Genomic DNA, 25,478 nt, shown 5'->3' on the forward strand with positions numbered 1-25,478 from the left:
TGTATATAAGGGCAGTATTATATTAGTTATATTCTTGTGTATAGGGGCAGTATTATAGTCGTTATATTCTTTAATATAGGGGCAGTATTATAGTAGATATATTCTTGTATATAGGGGCAGTATTATAGTAGTTATATTCTTGTATATAGGGGGAGTATTAGTGTAGTCATATTCTTGTACATAGGAGCAGTATTATAGTAGTTATATTCTTGTATATAGGGGCAGTATTATAGTAGTTATATTCTTGTATATAGGGGGAGTATTAGTGTAGTCATATTCTTGTACATAGGAGCAGTATTATAGTAGTTATATTCTTGTATATAGGAGCAGTATTATAGTAGTTATATTCTTGTATATAGGAGCAGTGTTATAGTAGTTATATTCTTGTATATAGGAGCAGTATTATAGTAGTTATATTCTTGTATATAGGGAGCAGTATTATAGTAGTTATATTCTTGTATATAGGAGCAGTATTATAGTAGTTATATTCTTGTATATAGGAGCAGTATTATAGTAGTTATATTCTTGTATATAGGAGCAGTATTATAGTAGTTATATTCTTGTATATAGGAGCAGTATTATAGTAGTTATATTCTTGTATATAGGGGGCAGTATTATAGTAGTTATATTCTTGTATATAAGAGCAGTATTATAGTAGTTATATTCTTGTATATAGGAGCAGTATTATAGTAGTTATATTCTTGTATATAGGGAGCAGTATTATAGTAGTTATATTCTTGTATATAGGGGGCAGTATTATATTAGTTATATTTTTGTATATAGGGGCAGTATTATAGTAGTTATATTCTTGTATATAGGAGCAGTATTATAGTAGTTATATTCTTGTATATAGGGGGCAGTATTATAGTAGTTATATTCTTGTATATAGGGGCAGTATAATAGTAGTTATATTCTTATATATAGGGGGCAGTATTATAGTAGTTATATTCTTGTATATAGGGAGCAGTATTATAGTAGTTATATTCTTGTATATAGGGGGCAGTATTATAGTAGTTATATTCTTGTATACAGGGTGCAGTATTACAGTTGTTATATTCTTTTATATAGGGGGAGTATTATAGTAGTTATATTCTTGTATATAGGGGGCAGTATTATAGTAGTTATATTCTTGTATATAGGGGGCAGTATAATAGTAGTTATATTCTTATATATAGGGGGCAGTATTATAGTAGTTATATTCTTGTATATAGGGAGCAGCATTATAGTTGTTATATTCTTGTATATAGGGGGCAGTATTATAGTAGTTATATTCTTGTATACAGGGTGCAGTATTACAGTTGTTATATTCTTTTATATAGGGGGAGTATTATAGTAGTTATTTTCTTGTATATAGGAGCAGTATTATAGTAGTTGTATTCTTGTATATAGGGGCAGTATTATATTAGTTCTATTCTTGTGTATAGGGGCAGTATTATAGTCGTTATATTCTTTTATATAGGGGGCAGTATTATAGTAGTTATATTCTTGTATATAGGGGCAGTGTTATAGTAGTTATATTCTTGTATATAGGGGGAGTATTAGTGTAGTCATATTCTTGTACAAAGGAGCAGTATTATAGTAGTTATATTCTTTTATATAGGAGAAGTATCATAGTAGTTATATTCTTGTATATAGGGGCAGTATTATAGTAGTTATATTCTTGTATATAGGGGCAGTATTATAGTAGTTATATTCTTGTATAAAGGTGCAGTATTATAGTAGTTATATTCTTGTATATAGAGGCAGTATTATAGTAGTTATATTCTTGTATATAGGGGGCACTATTAGGCTGGGTTCACACGTGGCGGAATTTCACTTAAATTCCGCTGCGGACACTCCGCAGCGTTAATCCGCAGCGGAGCCGTTTCTGCATTGACTTCCACTTCTATTTAGAAGTGTTCGTTTAGACGATGCGTAACATTCCGCTGCGGAGCATAGGCTGCGGAGCGGAATTTGGTGTCCGCAGCATGCTCTGTCTGTTGCGGGCAGTGGCGGACTCATGGCGGAATTTCTCCATTGACTTCAATGGAGATTCTAAGTTCCGCAATGAAGTCCGCAGCTGTCATGCACATGTTATGTGTGCTGCGGATGCGTCTTGCTTTTTTGCCATGACATTTCTTCATTCTGGCTGGACCTATGTATTTCTAGGTCTACAGCCAGACTGAGGAAGTCAATGGGGCTCCCGTAATGACGGGAGCGTTGCTAGGAGACGTCTGTAAATAGTCACTGTCCAGGGTGCTGAAAGAGTTAAGCGATCGGCAGTAACTGTTTCTGCACCCGGGACAGTGACTACCGATCACAATATACAGCAACCTGTAAAAAAATATAAGTTCATACTTACCGAGAACTCCCTGCTTCTGTCTCCAGTCCAGCCTCCCAGGATGACGTTTCAGTCTAAGTGACGGCTGCAGCCAATCACAGGCCAAGCACAGGCTGCAGCGGTCACATGGACTGCCGCGTCATCCAGGGAGGTCGGGCTGGATGCCGAAAGAGGGACGCGTCACCAAGACAACGGCCGGTAAGTATGAAATTCGTTTACTTTCACTAGGGAAAGTGCTGTCCCTTCTCTCTATCCTGCACTGATAGGGAGAAGGGAAGCACTTTTCCCGCAGTCCGCAGCAGCTAGTCCGCATCAATTTACTGCACATTTGGGCAGATCCGCAGCCGTAATCCGCAACCCGGATTAGGTGCGGCATTGATGCGGACAGTTGCGGAGGAATTCCGCCACGTGGGGCCATGCCCTTATAGTAGTTATATTCTTGTATATAGGAGCAGTATTATAGTAGCTATATTCTTGTATATAGGGGGCAGTATTATAGTAGTTATATTCTTGTATATAGGGGGCAGTATTATAGTAGTTATATTGTTGTATATAGGAGCAGTATTATAGTAGTTATATTTTTGTATATAGGGCAGTATTATAGTAGTTATATTCTTGTATATAGGGGGCAGTATAATAGTAGTTATATTCTTGTATAGAGGGGGCAGTATTATAGTAGTTATATTCTTATATATAGGGGGCAGTATTATAGTAGTTATATTCTTATATATAGGGGGCAGTATTATAGTAGTTATAATCTTGTATATAGGGGCAGTATTATAGTAGTTATATTCTTGTATATAGGAGCAGTATTATAGTAGTTATATTCTTGTATATAGGGGCAGTATTATAGTAGTTATATTCTTGTATATAGGGGCAGTATTATAGTAGTTATATTCTTGTATATAGGAGCAGTATTATAGTAGTTATATACTTGTATATAGGAGCAGTATTATAATAGTTCTATTCTTGTATATAGGAGGCAGTATTATAGTAGTTATATTCTTGTATATAGGAGGCAGTATTATAGTAGTTATATTCTTGTATATAGGAGGCAGTATTATAGTAGTTATATTCTTGTATATAGGGGCAGTATTATAGTAGTTATATTCTTGTATAAAGGTGCAGTATTATAGTAGTTATATTCTTGTATATAGAGGCAGTATTATAGTAGTTATATTCTTGTATATAGGGGACAGTATTATAGTAGTTATATTCTTGTATATAGGAGCAGTATTATAGTAGTTATATTCTTGTATATAGGAGCAGTGTTATAGTAGTTATATTCCTGTATATAGGGGCAGTATTATACTAGTTATATTCTTGTATATAGGAGCAGTATTATAGTAGTTATATTCTTGTATATAGGGGCAGTATTATAGTAGTTATATTCTTGCATATAGGGAGCAGTATTATAGTAGTTATATTCTTGTATATAGGGGGCAGTATTATAGTAGTTATATTCATGTATATAGGGTGTAGTATTATAGTAGTTATATGCTTGTATATAGGTAGCAGTATTATAGTAGTTATATTTTTGTATATAGGAGCAGTATTATAGTATTTCTATTCTTGTATATAGGGGCAGTATTATAGTAGTTATATTGTTATATATAGGGGCAGTATTATAGTAGTTATATTCTTGTATATTGGGGGCAGTATTATAGTAGTTATATTCTTGTATATAGCAGCAGTATTATAGTAGTTATATTCTTGTATATAGGAGCAGTATTATAGTAGTTATATTCTTGTATATAGGGGGCACTATTATAGTAGTTATATTCTTGTATATAGGGGGCAGTATTATAGTAGTTATATTCTTGTATATTGGGGGCAGTATTATAGTAGTTATATTCTTGTATATAGCAGCAGTATTATAGTAGTTATATTCTTGTATATAGGAGCAGTATTATAGTAGTTATATTCTTGTATATAGGGGGCACTATTATAGTAGTTATATTCTTGTATATAGGAGCAGTATTATAGTAGCTATATTCTTGTATATAGGGGGCAGTATTATAGTAGTTATATTCTTGTATATAGGGGGCAGTATTATAGTAGTTATATTGTTGTATATAGGAGCAGTATTATAGTAGTTATATTTTTGTATATAGGGGCAGTATTAAAGTAGTTATATTCTTGTATATAGGAGCAGTATTATAGTAGTTATATACTTGTATATAGGAGCAGTATTATAATAGTTCTATTCTTGTATATAGGAGGCAGTATTATAGTAGTGATATTCTTGTATATAGGAGGCAGTATTATAGTAGTTATATTCTTGTATATAGGAGGCAGTATTATAGTAGTTATATTCTTGTATATAGCAGCAGCATATAGTAGTTATATTCTTGTATATAGGGAGCAGTATTATAGTAGTTATATTCTTGTATATAGGGGCAGCATTATAGTAGTTATATTCTTGGATATAGATAGCAGTATTATAGTAGTTATATTCTTGTATATAGGGGCAGTATTATAGTAGTTATATTCTTGTATATAGGGAGCAGTATTATAGTAGTTATATTCTTGTATATAGGGGGCAGTATTATAGTAGTTATATTCATGTATATAGGGTGTAGTATTATAGTAGTTATATGCTTGTATATAGGAGGCAGTATTATAGTAGTTATATTCTTGTATATAGGGGCAGTATTATAGTAGTTATATTCTTGTATAAAGGTGCAGTATTATAGTAGTTATATTCTTGTATATAGAGGCAGTATTATAATAGTTATATTCTTGTATATAGGGGACAGTATTATAGTAGTTATATTCTTGTATATAGGAGCAGTATTATAGTAGTTATATTCTTGTATATAGGAGCAGTGTTATAGTAGTTATATTCCTGTATATAGGGGCAGTATTATACTAGTTATATTCTTGTATATAGGAGCAGTATTATAGTAGTTATATTCTTGTATATAGGGGCAGTATTATAGTAGTTATATTCTTGTATATAGGGAGCAGTATTATAGTAGTTATATTCTTATATATAGGGGGCAGTATTATAGTAGTTATATTCATGTATATAGGGTGTAGTATTATAGTAGTTATATGCTTGTATATAGGTAGCAGTATTATAGTAGTTATATTTTTGTATATAGGAGCAGTATTATAGTATTTCTATTCTTGTATATAGGGGCAGTATTATAGTAGTTATATTGTTGTATATAGGAGCAGTATTGTAGTAGTTATATTCTTATATAGAGGAGCAGTATTATAGTAGTTATATTCTTGTATATAGGGGGCACTATTATAGTAGTTATATTCTTGTATATAGGAGCAGTATTATAGTAGCTATATTCTTGTATATAGGGGCAGTATTATAGTAGTTATATTCTTGTATATAGGGGGCAGTATTATAGTAGTTATATTCTTGTATATAGGAGCAGTATTATAGTAGTTATATTTTTGTATATAGGGGCAGTATTATAGTAGTTATATTCTTGTATATAGGAGCAGTATTATAGTAGTTATATACTTGTATATAGGAGCATTATTATAATAGTTCTATTCTTGTATATAGGAGGCAGTATTATAGTAGTGATATTCTTGTATATAGGAGGCAGTATTATAGTCGTTATATTCTTGTATATAGGAGGCAGTATTATAGTAGTTATATTCTTGTATATAGGAGCAGCATTATAGTAGTTATATTCTTGTATATAGGGAGCAGTATTATAGTAGTTATATTCTTGTATATAGGGGCAGCATTATAGTAGTTATATTCTTGTATATAGGGAGCAGTATTATAGTAGTTATATTCTTGTATATAGGAGCAGTATTATAGTAGTTATATTCTTGTATATAGGGGGCAGTATTATAGTAGTTATATTCTTGTACATAGGGGGCAGTATTGTAGTAGTTATATTCTTGTATATAGGGGCAGTATTATAGTAGTTATATTCTTGTATATAGGGAGCAGTATTATAGTAGTTATACTCTTGTATATAGGGGGCAGTATTATAGTAGCTATATTCTTGTATATAGGGGCAGTATTATAGTAGTTATCCCATGGGACCGCTGCAGTCTGTGATTGGCTGCTGCTGTGACATGGGATGAAACGTCATCCTAGTGCTGCAAAACTGCGTTCTTTTACTGAGCGTATCTGCCCCGTGTGAACATACCTGTAAAGGGTAACTAAATGTTCAAACTTCCGACATGTCACTATGACATGTCAGAATTTTGTTGAACTTTTAGTTACCCTTTAACGTTTTTTTTTTGTGTTTTTTTTTTACTTGTTTTTGTTTTACGTCAAATATTTATTTTCCTAAGATTTTTATTTCTTGTTCATCAGAGCTACAAATGTAGACGCTTGGTTGTTAGTCAAGGCCATGAGTCAGTGAGAGGATCACCTCCAGCCTCTGTCCCCTGTAGTCATCATTTACGTCTGCTCCTTCCATGTTATCACATAAGATGTAATTATCTCTGGGCCATTTGTCGTTGAGAGACCCGTATGTTGCAACAGACATATTTCCTTTACAAGGTCATAATTCAGATTCTCTACTCAATGGTAACAAGCTGCTTTCCTGGAAGCTCCGAGCTGCGGAACATCACGGATTTACAGAAATTCTCTCATAATAAGTTATTGGGTGGTAAAGTGCTGCTCATTCTGAGGGTCAATGCGGAAATAAAGAAAAAATGAAAATAAACACAGTGGATGACATGCCACCTAAAGTTCTTGACCACAGGAGCCTCGAGGACATGTGCAGGGCTGATCTCACATTGTCTGGTGCCCTGTGCGTTCCCCTTGTTGATATACTTCCCCTCCCAACATAGTGTGCTGCCATAAAGTGCACAAATATCCTTACCATACAGTGCCTGATTATCAACGCTATGGTGCCTAAATAACAGTCTAATAGATGTCTATATAACAATGCCATACAGTGCCGCCACCTACAAACACTGCTAAATAATATACTGTACGCTGTAAGTAGCAGTGCCACACAATGCTGAAGTAAATACCACCATATAGTGCTCTAATAATGCCACCATACAGTGCTCATATATACTGCCATACAGTGCTCATATAATACCCCCACATAATGCTCATATATACTGCCATATAGTGCTCAAATAATACCAACATACAGTGCTGTAATAATATCATGATACAGTGCTGAAATAATACCACCATACAGTGCTCATATAATACCACCATACATTGCACAAATAATACCACCATACAGTGCTCATATAATACCACCATACAGTGCACATATAATACCACCATACTGTGCCCAAATAATACAACTATACAGTGCTCATATATACTGCCATAGAGTGCTCATATAATACCCCCACATAATGCTCATATATACTGCCATATAGTGCTCAAATAATACCAACATACAGTGCACAAATAATACCGCCATACTGTGCTCAAATAATATCACCATACAGTGCACAAATAATACCGCCATACTGTGGTTAAATAATACCACCATATAGTGCTCTCCTAATAACGTCATACAGTGCTCATATAATACCTCCATATTGTGCACAAATTATACCACCATACAGTGCTCAAATAATATCGTAGTACAGTACAAATATAATAACACCATAAGAGTGCTCAAATAATACCAGCATTCAGTTTTCATATAATACTGCATTGCAGTGCACATATAATAACACCATACAGTGCTCATATAATAACACCATACAGTGCTCATATAATAACACCATACAGTGCTCATATAATACTGCAATACAGTGCACAAATAATACCACCATTCAGTGCTCAAATAATACCCCCATACAGTGCTCAAATAATACCACCATACAGTGCTGAAATAATACCCCCATACACTGCTCATATAATACCACCATACAGTGCTCATATAATACTGCATTGCAGTGCACATATAATAACACCATACATTGAACAAATAACATACATAAAGTAATAAAATAATAGTGCCACACAATATCTAAGTAAACTACTGTACAATTAATAATAAGCTTTGTGGTGGTCACAAGCACCAAAACAGATACATGGCTCTGCAGATAGTATCACACATGATAGGATTGGATACATGGCTCTGCAGATAGTATCACACATGATAGGATTAGATACACAGCTCAGCAGACAGTATCACACATGATAGGATTAGATACACAGCTCAGCAGACAGTATCACACATGATAGGATTAGATACATGGCTCTGCAGATAGTATCACACATGATAGGATTAGATACATGGCTCTGCAGATAGTATCACACATGATAGGATTAGATACACAGCTCAGCAGACAGTATCACACATGATAGGATTAGATACACAGCTCAGCAGACAGTATCACAGATGATAGGATTAGATACATGGCTCTGCAGATAGTATCACACATGATAGGATTAGATACAGCAGCTCAGCAGACAGTATCACACATGATAGGATTAGATACACAGCTCAGCAGACAGCATCCCACATGATAGGATTAGATACACAGCTCAGCAGACAGTATCACACATGATAGGATTAGATACACAGCTCAGCAGACAGTATCACACATGATAGGATTAGATACAGGGCTCAGTAGACAGTATCACACATGATAGGATTAGATACAGCGGCTCAGCAGACAGTATCCCACATGATAAGATTAGATACATGGTTCAGTACACAGTATCACACAAGTTAGGATTATATACAGCAGCTCATCAGACAGTATCACACATGATAGGCTTAGATACAGGACCCCAGCAGAAAGTATCCATATACTTACCCTCGTGGTTCCAATGTTGGGTCCTCTTTAGGCTGGGTTCACACAGAGTTTTTTGCAGGCAGAAAATCTGCCTCAAAATTCCGTTTGGAATTTTGAGGCAGATTTTGCTCTGCCTGCACGCCGTTTTTCGAGGTGTTTTTCGCTTGCGGCCATTGAGCGCCGCGGGTAAAAAACGCAGTAAAATACGCTTTCTCTGCCTCCCATTTTTCGCTGGAAAAAAACGCCTCAGCCTCCCATTGAAATCAAAGGGAGGCATTTTCGGCCATTTTTTGGCTCGTTTTCCGACGTGGTTTCCGCATCAAAAAAACTCAGTGTGAACTTACCCTTAGATCCAGTGCTGCTCCCGACATGTTACGGTTGAAGCGACCACTACGACCCCTAAAGCTGCGCCACTGGGCACTTTCTTCAACACGGGACACTAAGGGCATGACCACACGTGGCGGATTTCCTCCGCAACTGTCCGCATCGATGCCGCACAGAATCTGCGTCGCAGATTCTGCTGCGGATCTGCACAAAATGTGCAGAAAATTGATGCGGACTAGCTGCTGCGGACTGCGGGAAAAGTGCTTCCCTTCTCCCTATCAGTGCAGGATAGAGAGAAGGGACAGCACTTTCCCTAGTGAAAGTAAAAGAATTTCATACTTACCGGCCGTTGTCTTGGTGATGCGTCCCTCTTTCGGCATCCAGCCCGACCTCCCTGGATGACGCGCCAGTCCATGTGACCGCTGCAGCCTGTGCTTGGCCTGTGATTGGCTGCAGCCGTCACTTACACTGAAACGTCATCCTGGGAGGCCGGACTGGAGACAGAAGCAGGGAGTTCTCGGTAAGTATGAACTTATATGTTTTTTTACAGATACATGTATATTGAGATCGGTAGTCACTGTCCCGGGTGCAGAAACAGTTACTGCCGATCGCTTAACTCTTTCAGCACCCTGGACAGTGACTATTTACAGACGTCTCCTAGCAACGCTCCCGTCATTACGGGAGCCCCATTGACTTCCTCAGTCTGGCTGTAGACCTAGAAATACATAGGTCCAGCCAGAATGAAGAAATGTCATGGTAGTAAAACCAATACGCTCCGCAGCACACATAAGATCTGCGGACTTCATTGCGGAATTTTGACTCTCCATTGAAGTCAATGGAGAAATTCCGCCATGAGTCCGCCACTGCTCCGCAACAGACAGAGCATGCTGCGGACACCAAATTCCGCTCCGCAGCCTATGCTCCGCAGCGGAATTTTACGCCTCGTCTAAACGAACACTGCTAAATTAAAGTGTAAGTCAATGGACAAACGGCTCCGCTGCGGATTAACGCTGCGGAGTGTCCGCAGCGGAATTCAAGTGAAATTCCGCCACGTGTGAACCCAGCCTAATAGGTCTAAAGCAGGCCCTGGGCAGGATTGGTCGCTGTCACTCGGTACTGGTCTCTTTTGGCTGCTCCTCATGTCCCCTGATGACCGTTCGGAGGGCTTCCTCTCTGTATTAGGTTCTGCTATGATCATTACCTCATTATCAACAGCTGCAGTAGAAGGGGCCAAAAACTTGTTCATACACAGGGGCCCATTGCTGAATGTCTGTCCCCGGGTGGACATATAATATATTTTACAAATACTCTACTATCAGTCATTATGAGGAACGTTGGCAAACTGGGTATATTACTGGCATGTGCGGGGGGCTCAGCATGGTGGAAAAAGTGCTCCCTCTAGAGGCCATGTGCAAAATGGCATGAATAATTCTACAGTAAACTTCCAATAGTCCGGAAAACTCAGAAACAGGGAGTTGCTGGGGTAAGAAATGTTCTGAATTATTGGATGTTTTTATTGTCCAATGAAATCTTACTTCCAGACCCTTCTGACCCTTCATGACACTAACCTGATGCTTACCACCCTTATTTTTCTAGTGTATAATTAGGGGCAACCTCAGAGCCTGGCCCATCCAGAAGGGGTAAGGGCAAAATTATGGACCAGGCTTTGACCACAGACTCAGTTCTACCCTTGCTATCTGCAAATATGACATTGCAAGAATTTATCGAACGCGAAGACCTTTTGTGTCTGACAGGTCGCACAATTACATAACAATGCGTGCATTTAAAGGGACAGGCACACTTTGAGCTCTCACACAATTGCCACAGAATTGACTGTCTTTTGTGTCCGGCTGATCAACGCTGACCCCACAGACAAAACATGGGCCGGAATATAGGATTGTCAGCAATGTCTTTCTCTTGTACTTCCAAACACTAGAGATTTTTTTTGTATTAACCCATCGCTAAACGCGGCTGTGACAATAGCCCGGGACATAAAGGGAGGCATTGTAAAGTCTCGCCTCAACCTCATAAACCGGCGAGAGATGTAGATCTTTATACTCTGCACAAGTCCCTACTGTCCACAGTCAATGACCGGAGGCCTCGTTCATTTATCGTGTATTTTATTTGTGGATTTATTCACTTGACTTTCAACCTTTTTTTTTTATAGCTTTTTACTTGTCCAGTGAAATTTGTCGACACTCAATTAATTGGTCACATATTTTCAGCCAAATGATGGACTGAGGCGCTATTAATAATGTTAGAGGAGGCGCGCTCTACTAGTTGGCGAAAATGGTGCAAATTGCGAAGAAATGATCAAATAATTATGATTGCATAAACAATGGTCAGAGTGACGTGAAGCTCGGCATATTTATCATTTGCAACTTCTTGCAAAAAGTGCAATTTTTGGAGCAGACAGAAAACCAGACACCAAAGATAAAAAACATACCTAAACTAGGTGACTCAGGTTTAGATTTCCCTTCAGCCCCCACCACTGCCCACAGTTGTCCAGAATCTAATATTCCAGCTGCAGCGATGACATATCTACACAGGGACATATGACATGTTACATTACTTATCCTGTACTGATCCTGAGTTACATCCTGTATTATACTCCAGAGCTGTACTCACTATTCTGCTGGTGGAGTCATTGTGCACATACATTACATTACTTATCCTGTACTGATCCTGAGTTACATCCTGTATTATACTCCAGAGCTGCACTCACTATTCTGCTGGTGGAGTCACTGTGTACATACATTACATTACTTATCCTGTACTGATCCTGAGTTACATCCTTTATTATACTCCAGAGCTGCACTCACTATTCGGCTGGTGGAGTCACTGTGTACATTACATTACTTATCCTGTACTGATCCTGAGTTACATCCTGTATTATACTCCAGAGCTGCACTCACTATTCTGCTGGTGGAGTCACTGTGTACATACATTACATTACTTATCCTGTACTGATCCTGAGTTACATCCTGTATTATACTCCAGAGCTGTACTCACTATTCTGCTGGTGGAGTCACTGTGTGCATACATTACATTACATTACTTATCCTGTACTGATCCTGAGTTACATCCTGTATTATACTCCAGAGCTGCACTCACTATTCTGCTGGGAGTCACTGTGTACATACATTACATTACTTATCCTGTACTGATCCTCAGTTACATCCTGTATTATACTCCAGAGCAGCACTCACTATTCTGCTGGTGGAGTCACTGTATAGATACATTACATTACTTAACCTGTACTGATCCTGAGTTACATCCTGTATTATACTCCAGAGCAGCACTCACTATTCTGCTGGTGGAGTCACTGTGTGCATACATTACATTACTTATCCTGTACTGATCCTGAGTTACATCCTGTATTATACTCCAGAGTAGCACTCACTATTCTGCTGGTGGAGTCACTGTGTACATACATTACATTACTTATCCTGTACTGATCCTGAGTTACATCCTGTATTATACTCCAGAGCTGCACTCACTATTCTGCTGGTGGAGTCACTGTGTACATACATTACATTACTTATCCTGTACTGATCCTGAGTTACATCCTGTATTATACTTCAGAGCTGCACTCACTATTCTGCTGGTGGAGTCACTGTGTACATACATTACATTACTTATCCTGTACTGATCCTGAGTTACATCCTGTATTATACTCCAGAGCTGCACTCACTATTCTGCTGGTGGAGTCACTGTGTACATACATTACATTACTTATCCTGTACTGATCCTGAGTTACATCCTGTATTATACTCCAGAGCTGCACTCACTATTCTGCTGGTGGAGTCACTGTGTACATACATTACATTACTTATTATGTACTGATCCTGAGTTACATCCTGTATTATACTCCAGAGCTGCACTCACTATTCTGCTGGTGGAGTCACTGTGTACATACATTACATTACTTATCCTGTACTGATCCTGAGTTGTATCCTGTATTATACTCCAGAGCTGCACTCACTATTCTGCTGGTGGAGTCACTGTGTACATACATTACATTACTTATCCTGTACTGATCATGAGTTACATCCTGTATTATACTTCAGAGCTGCACTCACTATTCTGCTGGTGGAGTCACTGTGTACATACATTACATTACTTATCCTGTACTGATTCTGAGTTACATCCTGTATTATACTCCAGAGCTGCACTCACTATTCTGCTGGTGGAATCACTGTGTACATATATTACATTACTTATCCTGTACTGATCCTGAGTTACGTCCTGTATTATACTCCAGAGCTGCACTCACTATTCTGCTGGTGGAGTCCCTATGTACATAGATGACATTACTTATCCTGTTCTGATCCTGAGTTATATCCTGTATTATACTCCAGAGCTACACTCACTATTCTGCTGGTGGAGTCACTGTGTACATACATGACATTACTTATCCTGTACTGATCCTGAGTTACATCCTGTATTATACTCCGGAGCTACACTCACTATTCTGCTGGTGGAGTCACTGTGTACATACATTACATTACTTATCCTGTACTGATCCTGAGTTAGATCCTGTATTATACTCCAGAGCTGCACTCACTGTTCTGCTGGTGGAGTCACTGTGTACATACATTACATTACTTATCCTGTACTGATCCTGAGTTACATCCTGTATTATACTCCAGAGCTGCACTCACTATTCTGCTGGTGGTGTCACTGTGTACATACATTACTTATCCTGTGTTGATCCTGAGTTATATCCTGTATTATACTCCAGAGCTGTACTCACTATTTTGCTGGTGGAGTCACTGTGTACATACATTACATTACTGATCCTGAGTTACAGCCTGTATTAGGTCAGGATCACACACAGTTTTTGATGCTGTTTTTTTGTGCCAAACCCAGAAGTGGATTCAAAAGGTTGGAAAGTTATACAGTAAAGTCTGATGCTTCTCCTTTCTTTTGTGATCTCTCCTGTGTTTGGTTCGAAATACTAAGCCAGAAACTGCACCAAACTGTGTGTGATCCCGGCTTCAGGGTGTTTTCACGTAATGCGTTTTGGTTTTTTTAGAAAAAGTTTTTGATTACGTCTTTTGAGCCAAAACCAGAAGTGGCTCCAGCAGGAAGGAGATGTTATAAGTCCTTCCTTTATGTTACCAAGTCCTTTTTAATACATTCCGTATTTTCTGGTACGTGTGGATGGACTTTTGAAATTTCCGCTGCAGAATCCATAAAATCTGCAACAATTCTGAGACGTCCTTTATATAAAGGAGCACTCCAGGCAATCTTATAGTTAATCCAGAGCTTGAGGGGGCGGTGCATGACTCATACATATTAAAAACACCAAAGAGAGAATACGTGTGTCACGCTCCGCCTCCTTACGCCCTCTACTAGGCTTAATATAATGTATAAATTGTGCCGGAGTGTTGCTTTAAATTGGGTCTAAAATTGAAAAATCCCTAATATATTTTACAGAACAGGCGTGTGGAAAATCTGAACTTCTGTTCCTGGAAGTTATGGTGCAACCCTGAGTAACACTGCACTGCAGCCTGCAACTACCTATGAGCGGAGTCACTCTTTAGCTCCAAGCGAAATTTTGGAAAATTTGCACTCAGGCTCTATGGATGCACTCCAGGCAATGAAAGGGTTACAGCTTTTCAACTGTGCTGTGTAGGAGAAGAGACTGGCACATTCCATTTGAGTGCAGAAATAGGGGAGGAGGGGGCACTTCCTGTATCCAGGCTGCAGAGGAGTATCCACAACATGTCTATATGACAATAGTTTATGATACATTGTATGCGGAGGACCCAGGAGGAGTGTGAGTGACCCCCCAGGGCTGACTTTATTGAGGGGAGCTAGAACTTTTGCAGTGCAGGTCCCCCCTCCCTCGGTGCAGACAATGGTGCACACAAATTCCTGGACTCTTTGCAGCCTCTGAAATTTAGACTGGAGGAAAGATTTGAAGGGTAAGGAGCTGGGGTCTCTCTCCTCTGTTCTTTGTATTTTCTTCACAGGGGACAATGCAATCTGTGAACCTGGGCAGAAGAAGCTGATTCGTTGCGGTTTTCTTTTACGATTCCCTTTTTTTGGACATGATTTACAAAAATTGACGAGAATTGAAAAATTTGGGACAATTGAAGTCAATTTTGTAAGCAAATTGTTTTTTGCATTTTTGTTTTTTTTTCGTGGAGACCTGGATTCTGATCTGTGGGGTGGAATCGATCATCAAGGCTCAACTCCTGAGTAAGGAGAAAGTTTTTGTTTCTTTTTTTTCCAGTTTTCAAAAACATTTTATTACTTAAAGGAACGGGAGCGCGGAAAATAGAGAGGCCCTGTTAATTAATTCTTGTATGACCCCCAGCCCCCTACTTTCACTTATGTCAGGGGCTTAAGGTAGACTCCCGGTTGCAAAATATTTTGCAATCTGCAATCTCCCACTGTGATGCAGGTCCCCCTTGTAAAGGGGGGGAGTGACATCATAACTGCAAGGGGGGAGGGTATTTGCATGAGAAAGTTTTTAAAAGTTGTAAATTGTTTTGTAATGAGGATTAGGATGCATCTGAATTTATTATAATTATTGGCAACTTTTTTTGGAAATCCTGGAGAGAATTTTTTTTTTTTAAATTCAAATCTTCAAATAGATTTTTTTTTTTTTTTTGCATTAAAAAAAAATCCTGATTTTTTTTTTTTTCCCTATTTTATAGTTAATGAACCGGGACAATTGGCAAAGGGGCTAAAGCTGAGGTGTTTAGTCTGACAGTTGACATGTGGGGATGTCATTGTATGTGGTGTTGTGACATCAATAGTTGAGGGGTGTACAATGGGATTAATAAAAAAGAACAACTATATAATTGAATTTGTCTATGGAGCTTGCAATCTATTATCATAGATCTGGCGAAGTTATTAAACCTATACGCTAAGTTGCGATCCATCCTGAACATATTGATTATGGATGTCCCACAGACTGTAAGGAATAACATTAACTGATCGCCCATGTATCAAAACTTGGAAATTACATTTTTGTTGGGAGTATTTTTGTTTGAAATTATAATTTTTCGGCCCTAATTTTTGCCTAAAGACTAATTAATTAAAAAGAGGAAATTGTAATCCAGCTGCTGTCCAGTAGGGGGCGCTGAAATGCAACTTTTTTGTGAAAAAGAAAAAAAATAGATCGAGAAAAATCTGTTGTGTTTTTCTCTTCATGTTTGAGCAAAAATCAAAAGTTAGTCTTTTTTACCTTTCGGGTTTGCAGCACTGCAGTAAATGCCTGAGTATGTTAACTGCTTTCCCTTAAAGGGGTATTCCCCAGATTATACTATAGGGGAGCATGTTGATCATTTCTATATCTTATTTGTAAAACGATTTCAATGTTTTTTGTTTTTTTTTCCAGGGACACATTAGAAACAAAAATGTTCCCATACTCTCCCCTCTAACCTCGCCTCTTTTAACCTAAGCCGGGCTGACTGCAGTGGTTTTTCTCCCACGTGAAATCAACACACAAGAGACTGGAAAGACCAAAGGATTATTTTACAAATACAATTTTTTTTTTTTTTTTTTTTGCGAGATGTGCAAGCCTGGGATACAACAACAACAAGGGCACGTCACCGCAATGCAATGCGAGGCGGAATTTACATTATTCTAGATGAACAGTGGGTGATGGCTGCGTCTGAAAGCTGGGGCTGAGCCAGAGCCAATCGTGGGTTAAACAGTTGTCAAGGAAACTTTGCGTAAACTTTTTTTTTTTTTTTTCCTCTTGTGATTTTTATCTTCGTGCTGGAAAACCAACAGGAACTAAAGTGGAATTAATCGCTGCAATTGCTAAAAGATGAAGATTTATCGTGGGTCTTCTGAGGGCTTTTCGGCTCAATCTTTTGGAAACTTAGACGGAATATTCTAGGCTTGAAGACCTTGGCTCCTTTCTGTGTGGATTAAACATTTTGAATGTATTTTAATTTATTTCTCGAAGACTTTTTATTTTTGCCTTTGACTCTTTTTGTGGAAATTATTGGAAAAGTGAGCCCTACCCCCTCTTCTCCTTCGTTGTGTTTGTTTTAAACGATGGCTGGGAGAGATGTTGAGAGAAAAGTTCGGATATACAGGAGCGTGTCTTTTAAAAAACTGGGAAACTGGAATGCAAAAGCTTTTAGTGAAGAGGGAGGCACGGAACTGGCCGGGAAAGGAGATGTCACCCAACCCACATGTCAAAAAACACATCGTCCCCCTGCCAGATCCCTCAGCTTAACTAGGAAGGTGTCCAAGATCTCTTCAGCCAGCAAAGACAAGAATATCTCATCAGTCCGGCAGCTCTCTCAACGTTTTTCGCCCCACCAGAGCGACGATGGGGCTGTGAGCGACGATGAAAACTTAAGACGAGTGGATCATCGTTTTCAGGCTGGAACTTGGGAGGGCACCAGTGCCGTGGAGCCTTCTCACACCAGCCAGCTAAAACAAGACTTTATAAACCCGACCGGGAGTGATGGCCTATCCCTGGCACTGCCAGGTAAGTTGCATGATTTTCATAGCCCAAGCCCAAGGGAATCTCCAAGCTCGGGGATCTCACTAGATGAAGTGAACACCTTCTGTAGTTTTCTACATCAGCCGGATAACCGGGAACTGTTAGTGACCGAAGGGACTAACTGGCCTAGTGTTACAGAAATGAGGAAACTTTTTGGAGAGAGCTCTAGGAAAGCTCCATCCAGGGCATCTTCCCTGCCCGATTGTGATGAGCCAAGGATCTCGGGCCAACCAGGGTCTCATGTAAGGGAGACGTCGGGGATGGAGCCTCAAGGACATTGCCCAATAGAAACTACAACTGCCAAAAGCTTTAATCATTACGCCAAAGACCAGCCTTCCGGCACTGCACACTGGCCCAAAAACCCATCGTCCAAGGTGGAAAGCAACTATTGCAGAGCACTAACCGAGAGTAAAACAGAACAACATACTGCGTGTTTGGATACAAAAGAACACCGTATTATTAACACTGGCCCCAAACCCCAGCCTCCTCCCCCTCCTCCGAGAAGTTGTATCCCGTTTGGCCTGAAAGCGCACACACTTTCATCTGGTCTACCTAAACAAGAGGCAAGGCAGCAATCAGTAAGTTTACATTCCTGGCATAGTTCAGGCAAACCACAGACAGCCCCTAATAATGTCAGACTCGAAGACAGCTACAGCATGGATGAGCCTCAGAAGAACACCTTACTGCCCACCTTGGCTAATAAGAACAGTTCTAAGATCAGGTTCCAAGAGGCCTCCTCAGGAAGTGACGAGGAAGATGAGCTTCATGTCCTCAGGGAAAGTCTCAGGAAACGTTCCGTTAGAAAGGGCAAGGACATTTTAGTAGGTGATGATGAAGACTTTGATGGGGATAGGCACAATGTATTAGTTAACGAAGCAAGTGACTTGGGCCAAGGTTCTGGTCTGTCGGTACAAAAACATGACGCACATTCTATATTATTACCGAGTGACCTAGTTCCTACGGTCAGGCCCGATGCATGTTCTGTCTCAACCGCTACTCCTCATGAAACGCCCAAACAGCACTTCCGAAACGCTTCTGAAGCAGTATCTTCACAAAATCCAAGTCAGTTGGCCTCCGTGTCTCCTATGCCCACTGTGTCTCGAGTTGCAAAAGTTAACATTCCGCCCTTTTTGCCAAGTCCCTGTGGCTCTAGAAGCAGCAGTAGATATTCAAGCTCTGAAACCCTTAAAGATGATGACCACTTAAATGCCTATTACGCTGGACAAGCCCGTAGCCCCCAGGGAGGGTTTAATGTTCACCGATCACCAAGCTTTGGCCAACATGAAAGTATATCAAGACCATTAGTCCGTCCTAGGTCAAAAATACCATCTAGTGTAGCCAAACTGAGAAATGAAAGTGTTAACGATCGTCAACATTGCGACCTTGAAAGGGATGACTCTAAACAAAAGAAATCTATTTCCAACCCAGATATAACATCTGACACCCTTAGCTCACTCAATTACTTAAAATCAGACTTTTTGGACTTAAAACTAAAGAGTAGGGGGCAAGGGACCAGTGACAAGGAAGGGGTCTGCTCCAGGCTTGAGGCCTGCCAGGAATCTTCTGGACAGGAAAGTTTGGTTGGCCGAGGCAGACCTGCAGTGCAGGACCGATTGCAACATGGGAGCCGTCCAACATTAAAGGACTTGACTGCTACGTTACGGCGCACAAAATCCTTCACGTATTCCGACAAACTGGGATCCCGACGTGTGGCCACACACAGTTCCATGAAGCAAAGTTCATCGGAACTCATGCTCGCCAGTCCGTCAGATAGTGATGGCATATTTTCACATATGGAAGCTCCTAATGTAGAGAAAATCTTTAATGAACCAGAGGCAATGCAGGACCAATATATCCAAGAAGCCAGACAAGTATTTGAGAAAATAAAGCAGATCGGGTCACAGGAAGACTATAATTTTGATCAGGAAGTCATAGAACATCTTAAAGGTGAAAAAAGACCCAATGTGTCTGACGTAAGTGTCGAAGGAGTTTGTGATGGCCAATTTCTGGAAAAATGTGCACCCAATGAAATTGTGTCTAATCTGAAATCCTCAGACTTATCTGGGAATGAGTCTAACTTGACTGATGAAGGTATTGTTACCGAAGTAGATCCTGCACCTTGTACTTCATATCGAGACCTTGGTCAAAAACTTAAAGTGTGGAAATCGACAGGAACTTCCCAGGAAGAAAGTGAATTTTTGCATGCCCATAATGGGGACTATAACACAGTTCAATGCCATACTGGTAATTCAGAAAGTACTCCGTGCTCTGATGTTTCACATATGACAAACACTCAAGGACCTATGGATGCTCCACCAACACCTGGAACAGTTAGACGAAGAAGAAAATTTCCTTCTCTCGGTAACAGTGGGACTGATTCTAGTAGTGGGAGCAATGGTGAGTCTGGGAGCGAGACCTATAGATCCCTGAGTGATCCGATGCCTCACCGGAGATACTCTATCACTGAAGATGCTAAAAACTTCTCTATGGATAGTAACCTCCTTGGGTCATTAAATTCAAAGTCTGGGATCTCTGATTCTTCAACCATTACATCTGAATGTACTGGTAGTGCTGCAAGTGTACTTTCTTTCAGTAGCGATGGGGTTAAGGATTACAACACGGTCATCCAAAATATAGTTAGTCAACCGGGAGCTCTTGATAAAGTCATTGATGAAAAGGGCAATGGTAAGACCATTAAGAAAAAGTCATTTAGTGACCCAAGTCGTCGTGGAGAATTGTCTACTGCTGGCCTAGAAGACTCTAATGAGCCTTCGAAAGAGTTGGAACAATCAATCCTGGCCTCTACCAGTGAACCCATACTATCCGAGCAAAGAGATGAGTTGGACGAACTGGACGAGATCGAAGAGGAGGCAAAGTTCCTCATTCAACCAGAGCACACGTTACCTGCTGATTTGGAAGAAAATGGTTTGGAGGGAAATTCAAGCTTAAGTTTCGACCCAAACCTTGTGAACGTCTTATCTCCCAGGGTGGTTAGACGCAGTTTTAAAAAGCGATCCAACAGAATAGGCAGCCATGATGGCAACAAGGAAGGCGAGGAACCAAAGGAAGCACTTGGGAAAATGAGGCAAGGAAGCAAACACGTACGACACGCAAGTGAACCAGCAACATTTATTCCAATCTCCCCTCCTGGATGCAAGGTGGTAGGACATGGTGGTGCTCAATTAACAAACTTGGAGCCTACGAGGCATCACCTCAAACAATATCCAGTTCTAATAAGCCCCTTAGAGGATGTGTCCAAGCAAGCTACTGCTAACTCTAATAACTTCAGCCCTGTGGATTTGCCAAGAACAGCACCAAGTACTCCAACCACAACAGAGCCGAAACCATTGAAGGTGTCCAAGCCCAATGTGGTGAGTACCACCAGTTGTTAACTTTTTACTTTGAATTCTATTTATTGTTGACTTCTCCTTTTGGTGTGTTGGGTAATGTTGACCATTCATGATGTATTTCAACTAGTTGTAGACTAGCAGATAACGGCCTATATACTATCACCTGTTCTGGATCTACAATAGTTCTTCCAGGGCTGTATTTATCCTGTGGACTCCTGTATAGCCCTACACCGTTTTGGGCAACATAAAGGAACATGTTCATCTTCCAAAGAATTTTTGAGTATATCACCTTAGGGGGCCTAATGGAGTGACAGTACATACAGGGCCTTACCTGTGTGTACAGTGTTACTATCCTGATTTATTGAGGACTGCAATAAAGCTGTCATTACCTCCCTGCCAACCTCTAATGATTCTGAGACGACTGTTCATTCTGTCTCAACCTACACAGCAAAGCAAACAAGTTGGCTGCAAAAAATAGGATGAGTCAGACTGTTGTGACTGCTCTAGTGGCCAGTTGTTTTTGTGTATAGTCAAACTAAAACAAACAAAACGCCACTAAGAATAAAAGTGTGCGTACTTCCATATTGACTGTTGTGCCTTTTAGTTGCCCAAGTCTGTTCTTGAGGCTTCTTTCTTTGCTGTAGTTGTAAAGGTGTCATGGCGGGTCTTGTTAAATCTGCACAGAGTGTTATTCTCCATCCTGCCAGGAATGCTGTCATTATAGACAGTGTAAAAAAAAACAAAAAAGCAACCGTAAACCGGACCAACCTCCATATTGTTGTAGTCATTCCAAATCCCAGACAACGTGACTGACTGTTAACGAAGGTATAGATCACGCACTGTGCCCAGAAGACTTAGAAAAACATTTTGTGTGCAGTGGTTTAGAAAGGTCCGGGGTGTTTTTCCAAGTTTTTTCCTTTACGAGTCTGTACTAGAAGTACAGGGTGTATTACATTTGGAATTTTTGTTGGTAATGTTTTTGTGTATAGCGTGTTTTCATAACGTAACATTTTACATCTTTTTTTTGTTTCGTTTTAGCTGGGACTTGATGTTTTGTGAAATAGTTATTTTAATGGATTGCATTTCCATGAAAAATTGGTACATCCAAAAAAATGGCTGCATCCAGTGTGCGATATTTGACAAAGTAATTTTTTTGTATTTTATTAAAATGGTTCAAGGCATTTAGACAGATGGCAGAATATAGATTTGCATTGAAAAATACTAGTAAAGATTTGTATTTAAAAAGCGTGTGTGTGTGTGTGTGTGTGTGTATATATATATATAATGTGTGTGTGTGTGTGTTTGTTTCTACAGATCTCTAACATAATAATTATTTGTCGAATTGTCAATACCACTGTGCTTCTATGAAGGTCATATTAAAGGGGTTGTCCAGTCCCAAAAAATGTATGGCTTGTCTTCAGGATAGGCCATCAATATTCGGTCAGGGTCCAACTACCGACACCCCCGCCAATCTGCTGTTGTTTAAGGGGCCGCAGCGCTCGTACAATTGTAGTGGCGGTTCACAGTATTACAGTCTGATCATTTCATGGGAGAAGGTACTAATACTACGTACCGCCGCTAGAAGTGTGTCGCCGATTCACAGCACAAGCAGATAAGGAACAGCTGATCGGCGGGGGTGCCGGGAGTCAGACCCTGACCGATCAGATATTGACGGCCTTTCCCGAGGATAGGCTATGAATTTTTTGGGACTGGACAACCCCTTTAAGCAAAAAAGAATGTATTAGGTTACTGTATCTTTGCTTTAAGTTTGTTTTTGTTGGAACTTGGGTAGAGAATGAGATTTGAAATATTTCCTTATTTAATGACCTTGTTTGGGGAGGGAAGTTTTTCACTTTCCTTGGTAAGTGCTCGTTTCCTGCTGTGAGGAGTTGGCAGATTAATAAGTGAACGTTGAAGCTTTGCAGGGGACATTTCTGAGTGTTGATGAATAACTCCTGTCACTTATTGATAGTTTTTTTTTTTTTTTTTTTTGCTCTTTTTGAATGTTGGCTCCATTTGTTTACGTGCACAAGTCATACTATTTTTGCTGAGCAATCCCTGGTACGAATCCCAGAGACCTAACCTTATGGGCAATTGCTCCACCCTAAAAAATGGACTAAATTCTGTATGGTAGTGTACATGAACTGCAAAGTCCACCTGAGGACTTGGATGTAGATCGTTGCACTAATAAAGTGTTGGTAGATCGGGCTGTGGGACCCACCAAATGACCTTCTCTCCGACAGAGCAAAGGTTTGGACATATTGAAATGCAATATGCCCAATCCTTATTTTCCAGAAGGCCCCCAGACACCACATTAGGATGTTGGCTGATCCTGCTAAGATTGTCCAGTTCGGATGAGTTATTTTTGAAACATTCAAATATTAAAAATAAGTGGTGGGTCATGTCGGAGATTTATTAGGGCGTGTTTTCCAATCTCTCACACTATGGGTTGAGCTTAGTTGAACGATTATCTACAGGGCTAGACATATCCGAAGAGCCAGATAACTAATGTTTCTAAAAATTTGTCTTTGGTACCTAACTTTTTGGAAAACCTGTGCGAGATAATAGTTCTTTCGACCACTAAAAGCCATTCTTGTACGCCTCACCCACGGTTGTAAGTCCTAAGAAGATGACAAGATTTTTTCTTCTACTGATGTCTATGATGGTTGTTATTGATGTCCATTGTCTTATTGGCTACTGGCATGTTGTATTTGGCATCTAAAACTTGGATCATGTGTCTGTCAACTGTGGACAAAGGGACGTGACGTCAACTTAAGGCTCAGAAGATGGTTGTCACCTTCTTAGGGCTTACAACCATGGATGAGGCATACAAGAACGGCTTTTAGTGGTCGAAAGAACTATTATCTCGCACAGGTTTTCCAACATTTTGGATAATTTCCATATGACGTCACCAGTCCTCACCTTCACTTGGTTGTAGAAAAGTGTCCAATGTGTACCTGTCTTTTTTTTTTTTTTTTTTTGATCTCCTTTGTCCCTCTCAGAGGTGGGCTAGAGACAGACCGATGCCTCGCCGCCTATTCGTGTTGGTCAGATATTCCACACTTAGCATTGTAGTAGACCATTTCCCTTACATTTCTCATTGCTCACGAGACGTTTGCTGTTGAAGTGCGTTCCATGCGTGGTAAATATATTTTCTTAGCAACATTTTTAGCTTCCACAACCTTTTTTGTTTCCATGGTTGCAGTCGTTAAGGGGCGTCAAATATTCAACAGATGGTATGAGCAGCCTCGGCCAAGTCTTCCAACTGATGTTTTTGGATTATCAAGCGCCGTCAATTCGTTATCCACTCCTATAGGACCCATGTTTCTCCAGAGGGTCCTGACTCGTGTTTTGGTCTTCAAGCTTCTCAGCATTTTTGTGATGGTCTTCAACCATCTTGTTGTTGGTTGTCTTCTTTCTCACATTCTTCATTGTCTTGACAAATAAAATGGGTCTCATTAGATGTATAGAATAAGATTAAGTCAAGGATCAAATTGTGATCAATGCCAAAGTTTTGAGGTGTCTATACTTTTCCAGTTCCATCTTGTTGGGTATCGATGGTGGCTTTTGGTCATGTAATCCTCTCGGCAAAGTTGTAACCCAAAAAGTTTCAGGCAGTTAGCGATGATCGCAAGAATTAAAAAATTTTGACATTTTTGTATTTTTGATGTAACTCCCTGTATAGCGAAGCATTAAGGTCTCGGTAACCCAAAATTTTACCCTGACCGTCTTTCAGTCTTATTTTTTGGAATTTTACATCTACAAAGAACCATGGAAAACGCCATTGCACGGACGTTGAGTTCTTATTACAGAAAATATGTTGTCAAATATGTTCTTGACTTTGCCTTTTCCAGATTTATCTCCTACTCCGTTTCCAAAAAGTTCACTTGTTGGTTGTGACCAGGTTGACTGCCTAGTAGTCTCCTAATTTACCTTGTGTTTACCTCCTCCGCACAACAAGTAGCTTATTGTTTAGTCTAAATAAAACTTTAAAAAATATGGAACGCAGATTTCAATTTGATAATCGTCTACTTACATGTTTTGGGCTCTTGAGATGAAAGACGCGTGGAGGTTTTGGTCTGCAACCTAATCCTTTCACTTATTTTTGTCTGGACACTTTCCAGACAGTCTCATCAATAATAAAGTCTCGAATTTTGGTAACAAATGGTGTAATGCATCCAAAGGGGAATTTTGTGGGGTTGGGTGGGGGGGGGGTTAGAGAGTCTATCACCGCTTATTCTTGGTAAGCCACATCTCCTCAGGGGACAATAATTAGGACTGTACTGCAAAG

At 39.5% G+C, this 25,478-nt stretch overlaps 1 protein-coding gene across 1 annotated transcript in view; it reads left to right on the forward strand.

The window, feature by feature from the left end:
- Nucleotides 1-15,267: 15,267 nt before the first annotated feature.
- Nucleotides 15,268-25,478, forward strand: part of LOC142741692 (rho guanine nucleotide exchange factor 17-like) — a 197,905-nt gene continuing 187,694 nt past the window's right edge. The window contains exons 1-2 of the mRNA XM_075851037.1: nucleotides 15,268-15,288; nucleotides 16,713-21,208. Coding sequence (XP_075707152.1) covers nucleotides 17,381-21,208 — 3,828 coding nt within the window. The 5' untranslated portion in view covers nucleotides 15,268-15,288; nucleotides 16,713-17,380. The remainder of the gene's footprint in view (nucleotides 15,289-16,712; nucleotides 21,209-25,478) is intronic.

The sequence above is a fragment of the Rhinoderma darwinii genome, chromosome 2, assembly GCF_050947455.1.
Source record: "Rhinoderma darwinii isolate aRhiDar2 chromosome 2, aRhiDar2.hap1, whole genome shotgun sequence".
NCBI lineage: Eukaryota > Metazoa > Chordata > Amphibia > Anura > Rhinodermatidae > Rhinoderma > Rhinoderma darwinii.